The 10,000-nt window shown below is 41.9% G+C and overlaps 1 protein-coding gene across 3 annotated transcripts in view; it reads right to left on the bottom strand.

Moving 5' to 3' along the window:
• esrrga (estrogen-related receptor gamma a) overlaps positions 1 to 10,000 on the bottom strand; it is a 183,170-nt gene that overhangs the window by 65,235 nt on the left and 107,935 nt on the right. The window contains exon 3 of one of the 3 annotated variants that reach the window (XM_061745212.1): positions 9,088 to 9,633. The exons of 1 other annotated variant lie outside the window; for it this stretch is intronic. Coding sequence is in view for 1 of the 2 variants with exons in the window: in XM_061745204.1 (XP_061601188.1) it covers positions 9,092 to 9,147 (56 nt within the window). In the remaining variant the exon portion in view is untranslated. The remainder of the gene's footprint in view (positions 1 to 9,087; positions 9,634 to 10,000) is intronic. One more of the 3 variants, XM_061745204.1, reaches the window with a different exon arrangement.

Genomic DNA, 10,000 nt, shown 5'->3' with positions numbered 1-10,000 from the left:
ATCGCACTCATTTGTATTTGCACGTACCCACCACAAGATGCGTCAAGACGCTAATTAAAACCCATTCCAGCTGTGTTTTGTGTCAAGGGGTCTAACCAGTTTGGCCTTGGAAAAGGATTTCAGAATGAGGGAATAAAAACAGCTAATGCGCGAGGAAGGACCGCAATCTGTCATTCAAACGTGGCAGTGACGTCAGGGGGGGAGCTGTCGCTGAGGCGATAAGGTCACCACGGGCAACAGAATCAAAATCATCCGCTGCTAAAAAAAATTATTCATTTACTGACATAGAAGGACTGAAAAAGGCCAGTGTTTGTGAGAACGGTGGAGATAAAAAGAAGGCGAGGCTTGTAATGAAATCGACTTTGTGCCCTACTTTTAAACAAAACTATCGAGGGAGAATAGACCTGGCCTACAGGATATATAGGAAAGTAAAAGAAAAAGAAAAACTGTTCGGATTGGAGAACAAACATCAGAGCACTATTTGTAAAAAGCCAATCTTTTCAAAAAAGTGAGAATGCAGAAGAGAAGTAGCTTTTTTTTGAAAGTATTCTTACTTGAAAATAATTTATTTCTGATATCTGTACGGCGAATTTGTTAATTTGTCAAAAAAAAATATTTGTCATTAATGTGACAACGCCCCACCCCTGTTTTTTCTTTGTTTTGGTTTTTAACTACATTTTTCCTGGTATTACCACATTCCTGTGTGCAGCAACATGTATCAGTAAACAGAGCAGGATGTTGGCATGTACCACAAACTGACGGACACCTGCTTACTTTTCAAACAACGTGCCACACAGCCACTAATGTGCGGGTCCGCCAGTGAGGCGTTGTCCCACTGTGGGCCAGACAGACAGGTGGACAGACCAATGACTTGTCTGACACCCGCTCCTCCGTCCACCCACCGAGCTGGGTTGGTGCATTGAGTGGTAGAAAGCCGGGGTGTGTAATGTAGGTTTTAGTTCCACTCTGGTGAATAGCAGGAATCAATATCTTTCTGCTGCTGCTGCTACATCAGACTCTTATTGGCTTTGGTTGCAGTGTCACAATGCTATATAGACAGGCAACACTTAATACTTCTGTTTCTTTTTTTTTTATTTCTTTTTTTTTTAGGAGTGTCCTGGTGTCATAGGGTACATCGAGTACCATGCGCGTGTGATGGTGTTAGTTTGAATCCCCCCCTCTCCCTGCTGTGATATATACTCTGTTAAATGAACTCCAAACTGTCGAAACTGCAGTTTTCAAAAGAAAACCTTTGTTTATTCGGTTATAATATAAATCACTGTTATATTTTATCTACTAAGCAAATGTCTTTGTCTGGTTTTTTCTTTAATCTAAGCTTTAAAACTATTAAGGATTAAAAGGAAATTGTATGTTTTTATGCTTTAAGACTGACTTATGACCAAGCAATCAGATATATTTCAGGTTTTTGCTGGTTCCCGAGGACTAAAATTAGGCTAAAAGTAATCTTTACATCAGTCATCTAAGCCCGGCATTAACTCTCGTGTTTACCTTTCATTTTATTTTGAATGCTTATTGTAAACAGCCTGAAGAAAACATTTATTTTATGGTCTTTTCTTCTTGAGTAAAATCAAAAAAGCAGAATGTATGTAAAAGTGTCAGAATGATTCAACAATCTATAGATCAAAAATATGCATCAGAGATTGGAAATATATACATACGGTATGTGCGTAAACTAAAAAGGTAAGAACAAAAGACTGTATTAACCCACATAATTCTACCTAACCTATTTCACGCTCCCATCGGTACACGTAAGCAGCACCAGCACACTTGTGCATTAACGCACAAGTGTGTATATGTGGGTGTGTGAAAGCGGGGAGATCGCGGGTGTCTCTCTGATGCTCAGTGACTCGCTCATGTGTTGCTGGCCCATCTGTGAACAGAATGACCACAACACAGTCTGTGTGTGTGTGTGTGTATGTGTGTGTGTTAGAGACATGGTGATGCAGTGATTGATGAGACAGTTGCCATTCTTGCTAATGCAAAACGCACCTATCCCTGAAGGGAGCAAATGCCACAACGCACACACAAACGCACAGAGAGCCGCAGCTGCCTTACCTAATTACCCTTCTAGTCAGGGCAGTGTGATGTCTTACAGTCACATATACGGTGTGTATCACTAAACAAGCACAAACATAGCTCCAAACACAGTTGAATAGTTGACATGCACACGATTAAACGGTGATGAATAACTGAACGACGAACTTGCGTGGCAAAGTTCTGGGCATTGAGATGGTTAAAGACGAGCGAGTGCCTCCAGAGGACTTCTACACGCACGTAGTGAAAGAAAAAAAAAAAAAGAAGAAGCCTGCTACTCAAAAAACATGCAACCCATCTAAAAAAGTGTTACATTACTTACTTAGGAAAAAAAAAATTATTCAATGTTTTTTTTTACTAACCTCCTTGAAAATCGTGGCAATTTGACATCTTACTTCCTCCATCGGCCAATCTACACCCCTTCACTTTTTCTTATTACAGATAACATTTCATACAGTTGCCTCAAAAGTTGGGAATCAGTATGTCACCGAATGACGATGTAATGACTCAGTACGGCCTAAAATCTTACAGAAATTGACACAGGAATGTTGACGTTTGTGTGTGTTCAGGACCCATGAAAGTGAGCGTCAGATAACACAAATACTGCACGGATGGGCGTATTCATACGCAAATGTGTGTGACTATGTTGCTCGGCGCGTGACTACACGTTCATCAGCACAGGTGGGGTTGGATGCAGCCCCGTGTGTGTGTCTGAGGGGATGTGGATGTGTGTGCACCTTAGTGTTAGCGACGGGAGCTGTTAGTGAGGCAGGCGGCAGATGGGCTGTCGGCCTTAATAGGGACTGAGCGGGTGCAGAAAGGTGACAGCTTCACAAGGGAGGGGCGTGTTGAGAGGAAGAGGAGGAGTGTGTGTGTGTGTGTGTGTGTGTGTGTGTGTGTGTGTGTGTGTGTGTGTGTGTGTGTGTGTGTGTCTGTGTGTGTGTGTGTGTTGTCTGGGGGCGGGTGGGGTGGGGGTGAATGGTGAGGGAAGACGGCGATAAAGGGAAAATGAATTATCAGTGGAGGTGAAGAAAAGAGCGCACCAATTGCACGGAGCACGGTGCTCCAGAGGGCAAGAAGTGTTTCTACTACTTTATAATTTTAATGAGTATCATTATTGTGTAAAATGTTTAACTATAACATTGCTCCTATTGATGTTGCATTATTTTTGATGAAGAAAAATATCGTACAAAAAAAATTGTATATATATATATATAAAATCTTCTTTGCAGTTGTGATGGAAATTTCTTGATTGTGGCTTGTTAATTAAAATATATGAAGACAAAAAAAAAAGAAAAAACTTTTTATTCGGTTATTCACTTTGAGGACTTCTTTACAACCAATATAAGAGTTTTTATTGAGATTTTGAAGCTGAGATGTGCAGCTTTAATGTGGAAAAAAAAGAAAAACATTCCAGCACAGAAAGTTTAATTTGTATGAACAGAGTTTTGATTGATTCTGTCCGTAGTGAAAGACATGAGAACAGGTAATTACATTTTTCAATTAAAGTTTTGAGGCAATAAGCCAAAATATTTTGTTTTTTTTTGCATTTGCCATCAAGATAATTGCCTGATTCTGAGAAGATCTGTATTTTTGATGCAGTAGATAGTTTAAACGTCCTGTATATCAAGTACTAAAAGTTCTAAATGTTGGATATAGTCAGGCCAAGAGACTACATTTATAAAATACATTACGTTACACTGGTAAATAGCACCAAGGGAGACGCCGCAAACACACCTGAGCAACAGAACCAGGCAAGAAAAAGAGACTAAAGGATGTGTGTAGATGGGTGGGCATCGGAGTGGAGGGGTGGGGGAGAGAGGCCTGTCGTTCTCTACCCATCAGGCACACACATGAAGCATGATGGGAGGATGAGAGGAGGAATATTTCACTGTCAGTTGGAAAGCACCATGGTCATTCATTTCTTGCTTTCTCCCAGTTACCCATTCTACTGAATCATTCCTCTTCTTTTTTTTTTTGTCTTTTTGACCCCCCCTCACCACCACCACCACCACACTTGTCGAAACAATGACAATTTAATCATAGTCGGAGCCTGGGCATGTACGGGAGAGACCCAGCCAGCCAGGGAGTCTATGAGGCTTTTCCCTCGGACGGCGCAGCGGAAATTGTGCAAAAAAAGATGGACAAAATGATGTTTGAATGTGCATCACTGTCTTGATCCTCCTCTAAAGTCACGAACACACTTTTAAACACACGCGAATACACGCGACACCTCTCTATCTAAATCTGTTTGATTGTGGCCCAGTCCTCCCTGTCTCCTTCTGTTAGCAGTGAGAAGCAGCGTTAGAAGCCCTGAGCACAATACGATGGGAGTCTCCTGATCTAAAGGGCAGCTCCGGCTTATCCCGCTGAACTGCTGCAATTCTGTATAAAACACAAATTGATAAAAGTCAGCATTCTCTATAAAAAGGCCCCTTTTTTTTTTGAAAAAAAAAAACAAAAAAAAAAAACATCCTCTCGTTACCGAAAGCTCAAATCGGCAGATCAGTAAATCTGCATATCTGACCTGGACGTAACCAAAAGAGAGACGGAGATTTCATAGCAGTGGAGTTGAGACACAAAAGTCCACGCGCAGTGGTGTAAAAAGTAATTCTCAGAGGAAACAGAAAGGATTTGATAGATTGTGATAATAGCAATAATAATTGAATGCACATTTTGATGTATGGTTGACGGAGATGTATGGATGATGGAACACGGGGAACGAGCGGATGAGCAGCGCGGGGAAAAGGATGGGGGGAAGGAGAAGAGATGAGCAGCATTGCTGCTCACCATATATCACGTTCTCTCTCTTCTTTCAATCAGTGCTTTGGCATTCAATCACAAGTACACACACACACACGCACTGCTTCACGGCCAGTGTGGCGTAATGGCTAATTGCAGTCAGTGTGTGTGTGTGTGTGTCACAGCTGGTAAAGTCTCTCTTACTGCTCTTTCAACACATAAAGGCCTGTGCTGACCCATGACATACTCTCACACACTCAGAGCACTGATGGATTGGACATAAATCAGAGATATGCACATCATCAAGGTTCATCTCATTTTGCTCTCTTATCTCCCTGTGGCTTTGTATACAGATGTGGGACGTGTGTGTGTGTTTTTTTGTGTATGTGTGTGTGGATGTTTGGTTACTTTTTTATCTGTAAAACTGGAAACAATGTGCTTTCCGCTGTGTGCGAGTGACGGTGTGTGCTTCCGTACATGTGTGTGCGGTCATGCATACGCGTGTGTCCGGCGGACCTCCTGAATGCTGGTGTCAGACAAAAGCAAACCCCCCTCCCTCCCTCCCTTCTTTCCTTCCCTTCGCACCTCGCGCTCTGTCTGTCTCTCCTTACATCTTTCTCTTCACGGGACGAAATTACCACTGGAATGCCCGGACCTGGCTGCCTTCAGCGTGAGTGCGTCTTTACGCGTGTGTGTGTGTGTTGGTGTGTGTGTGAGAGAGAGTGAGTGTCTCTGCAGGGTTGTACAATGCAAAAACTGGCGAACAATAAATTCCACAGAGACAGGCAGACATGGAGGCAAGGAGGCGCACAAAAAGAAGGTGGACACCTCCTCATGCAGGCCGTCAATAGGTCGCGCGCACACAAAATGTGGGCAGGCAGACACAAACCCGAGCAGGACAACAAACAGATGCAAATGCGCGCACACACGCTCAGACACTCAAAGACAGACACGCACGGCCAGCAAATCACTGCAGCACATATTGACATGCTTTGACAGATGAATTAAGTAAATGATTTTATAAGGAGATTAAAAGGATTTTAATTTACGCAATTCCTCTTTGGTCCCCCCCCCCCCCCCACCCTCCTGTCCCCCGTCCCTCCCTCCAGTCAGCTTTACCTCTCTGTCTCTACAGCTTTCTGGCCTGAAAAAAGATGAGTTCACAAGAGGCTGACAAAAAGAAAAAGGCCCAGTGATTAAAGCCATGCCGTACTTTCTTTTCTTTTGGATTAATTCCATAAATGTTGATCTTTTCATCACAGTTTAGGAAAAAAAAAGGAGAAAGGAAAAGACGTAAAAGAAAATTGCAGCGCTCGCTGATAACTGAAGCTTAAGCAGATCAGTCGGCCTTCAAGTGAAATTTTTGTCAGTGAGAATTTAAAAAAACGAATCATGTTGTTATGAATTTTATAACGTCATGTTTTTTTTTTAAACATGTTTCTTCAAACAAAATAGGGTTGACTTGCACCAGTAAAATATAAGCGTGGTGTTTAGTTTATCCACCAACACTGTGACTAAACATTGCTGCAATGCAATTGTTGTTTTTTGCATGCAAAGAATTTAATCTGATCAAAGTATAATGTTCGTAAAGAGCACCACTGACGGAGCAAAAATATGCACTCTAAGTTGCATTCAATGAGATTTTGATTAAATGCAGAATTTTTTTTTTTTTACTCACACACATTAATGGCATTGTATTTTCAGGTAATGAATAATAATAATAAAAAAAATCTAAAGAAGAAACAGTTCTGAATGAGATTATTTACTTTATGTCTGTTATCATAATCACTCTGCAAACCTTCGCCTGAATTATCTGCCCCGCCGTTGTGCAATTCTAACTACAAGTCCGTTTTACATTGTTCACACCCTCTGACAAAAAAAACCCAAACTGACTACAGTCAATGTAGGAAATATATTTTAATGATATGCAAATTGTATGTATATGGTGGCATGAGGGGAATGCAATTATATTAACAGCTTAAGAGGTACTTGTTGTTATTATTATCGGTATGATCATCATTATCCCTAATATTTTAATTAGTGCAAGAAAGCAGTGCCTCAAAGCAAAAGAGGCAAAACCTAAACAGCAAAACGAGAACAGAGCACGGATGGATGAATGAACGGATGGACGGACGGACGGATGGATGGATGAGGGAGCAGAAAGACGGGTGACTGGATCAGAGGGTGCTGTAAAAATGTATGAGCGACAACAGCGTGCATACATGCGCCGAAACACACACAGGTGGGGCAGAAGCATCCGCTGTCAATTGTCGGACATGAAAGTGCCTTTTGTGCATTCATGCTTTACCTCTAAACACACCTCATATGCTTAAAAACTTTCAGCCATGAATGGAAAATATTCTGGTAAGAAAATTAAAAAAAAAACTTTTCTGGCCTCATATGGAATGAAAACAGAGAATTTTTTTAACTTGATCTGGCCTTCAAGTAAATCCCGCTGTGTGGCAGCTGAGAGAGCAAAGCTAAGACTGTTGAGACTCAGTTTGCAGGGTTGTGTCCTTGTAGTCGGACGCATGATGAATTCAGGCGTTGCACTGGACATTCAGTCAGTCGAGTTATCAAAGGTTATCGACACATGCAGCATGAAAGCGACATTCTCAAGTCTCGCTTCATTTTAAAATGCCACACTAAAAGATGATTTTGCTGTGAACCGGCCCTACTCAAAAATAAAAAAAAGAGAATAGAATTAAAGTATAAAGTTAATTTAACATACCAGCCATTCAGAAAAACCCTCAAATAATGTCAGTTATAAAAGAGGTTGCTTTCCATAAATGTTGACTTTTAATTGTGGAAAATACATTAACTGAAAGAAAATCGAGTTTGAAATTCATTATCCGAAAAAAAAGAGACAGTTTCAGTGGGGAAGTGGAGGTGTGAATCGGTGCCTTTCTGTTCCATGTCCTCTTTTCAACACACGTAGAGGTAAGATGTGAAAGGCACATGGACGCACAGGGACAACACATGTTAACGGCACACAAGAACCGTGACCTTTCTCTGAAACAGATTCAGGATAAGATTTGCCAAACGCCTCGGTGTACCATCCTCCATCAGCTCCTGCTTTCGCGTCCTTTCAGTTTTCCACTTCAGACTGTCCACCCGCCAAGACACTCAAGCTGAGGCTTTCATTTCATGTCATTGGCCTTTATTTATTACTTTTATTTTCCCAAATTAGAATAAAATTAATGAAAGGTTGTGTTTTATTTCTGTAAATATTTTCTCTATAATCCTAGCTTTAATTATGGGCAATGGAAATTTGGCAATATCTCTGCCATTAATGAAAAATCACCATGCAAAAAAAGTGTCTGCAGGAAAAAAATTACACATATTGCCTAGAAAAAAAAGGTTTCTGCTTTTAATTTTTAAACAAAACAGAGTTAATATAACACTTACTTAACCTAACTTTGTAATTACACAAATATTCTCAGCGGAAGGCTCCTGCCGCTCCAATCAGTTAATGTGCCTTTTGAACAATCTTTCACACACACCTAAAGGAGCAAAGCTTTGGCTGAAGGAGCAAGTCAGCTGTACTTGCTCGTTTGTGTGTGCATGTGTGTGAGAATGTGTGTGTAACTGTCTCTAATTCCTGTGCGGGGCCACACGCTGAGCTGCCCGTCTGAAATTCTACCTCCTCTGGCATTTAAGAGCGAAGCTCTCCCTCATCCTCCTCCCTCCTCACTTATGGGCCCTTCTCCTCCAGTCTCTGCGTTATTCCTTTCACCTTAATGCCCTGTTACCTTCTTGAATCTCTGCTTGGATGAGCATACACTTAAACAGCAAGTGCACAAGCATAAACACCTGCAGACACGGTACTGAGTTGGTATTAAGCCCAAAGAACAATCTTACTCAAAGTAAAACAGTTTTCATCAAAACAGAGAAAAGTGGACGAGAAACTGTGTCTCTTGATGTGCATGTGTGTGTTGAGGTGTGTGAATGAATCACTTATAGGTGGAGGGACAGATATTGCGCTCCTACAAAGTAAGAGCTGCTGTCCGGATACTGCAGACACACACACACACACACACACACACACACACACACACACACACACACACACACACAGAGTGATCGCGTGCTACCTGAGAGCAGAAACAAGCTTAACATGGTTCCGGTCACCTCTGCTGCATACCAGCATACCAAGACACTTTCTCTCACTCACACACACACACACACACACACACACACACACACACACACACAATAACTCACAGTGGAAGACAGTGATGACAAGTTGAATGATGAGTGAAAAGGATAAGAAATAAAGGTAAAATTTACCTACTCTTGTTCAGAGTGCATTAAAAAACACTCGGTTAATGGGTGTCCTACCGAATCCATTGATGATACCAGGTCATTGTCATGTCAACCTCCTCCGTGGAAAAACAAAAAAACATAAAAAAGAAAGAAAAATGTAAAGTTCTGATATGTTTCCTCTTTCTCCTCCTCTTCTTTTTTCTGGTCTTCCTCTCTCTCAGTCCTTCCTTCCACTTGGAGGGAGCAATACAATTACCAGGCTCTGCGCTGCCTGCACTGATCGGCTCTGCGTGTGTGCTGGATGTGAGGGAGAAGTGTGTGTGCAGTGTGTATGTGGGAGCCGGGGAGAGGGGGCTATAGACACACTCACAGCCAGCCAGCCGGGCAGTTGGGACAGAAAGCTGTGCTGCTGTCCTAATCAACGACTTAAAGCCCCGATAGCTGCTCATGAATATTAAGCGCGATTTTGCATATGTAGTCCCTCAGGTCCCGGTTCTGCGCCGATTGGTGGAGAATTGTCCAATGGCTGCCGGGATGGGTGGAGAAAGGGGTGGAGAGAAGGAGGGAGAGCTAGAGAGAGGGAGAGGAGCAGGTGGAGAAGGAGGGACCAGACAAAGAGCGCAGAGCGGGCGAGAGAAGAGAGGCGGGAGGGAAAGGAGGGAGCAGAGAGGAGAAAGAGACAGGTGAGGGAAAGGTTTAAAGCAAGTCAACCTGCACTTTCTTATGTTCTTTCTTTCTTAAAAGTCTTCCTCAAAAACATTTCTTCAGGTGTCTCTGCCCCTGCTTGCCCCACAAAAATTGACCTTTAAAAATGATTTATTTTCTTTTTTTAAAGAGAGAAAGAAAAGCTTTTTTTCAAACACAGAATTTAGAAACATTTTCCGAGGGAATTTAATGCACTTCACCACATCTGTCATGCAGAAAAACTCAAGACTTG

Source organism: Cololabis saira, chromosome 2 (genome assembly GCF_033807715.1).
Source record: "Cololabis saira isolate AMF1-May2022 chromosome 2, fColSai1.1, whole genome shotgun sequence".
Taxonomy (NCBI): Eukaryota; Metazoa; Chordata; class Actinopteri; order Beloniformes; family Belonidae; genus Cololabis; species Cololabis saira.
The sequence above is the reverse complement of the archived record's forward strand: the minus strand, read 5'-3'. Positions and strand labels throughout refer to the sequence as shown.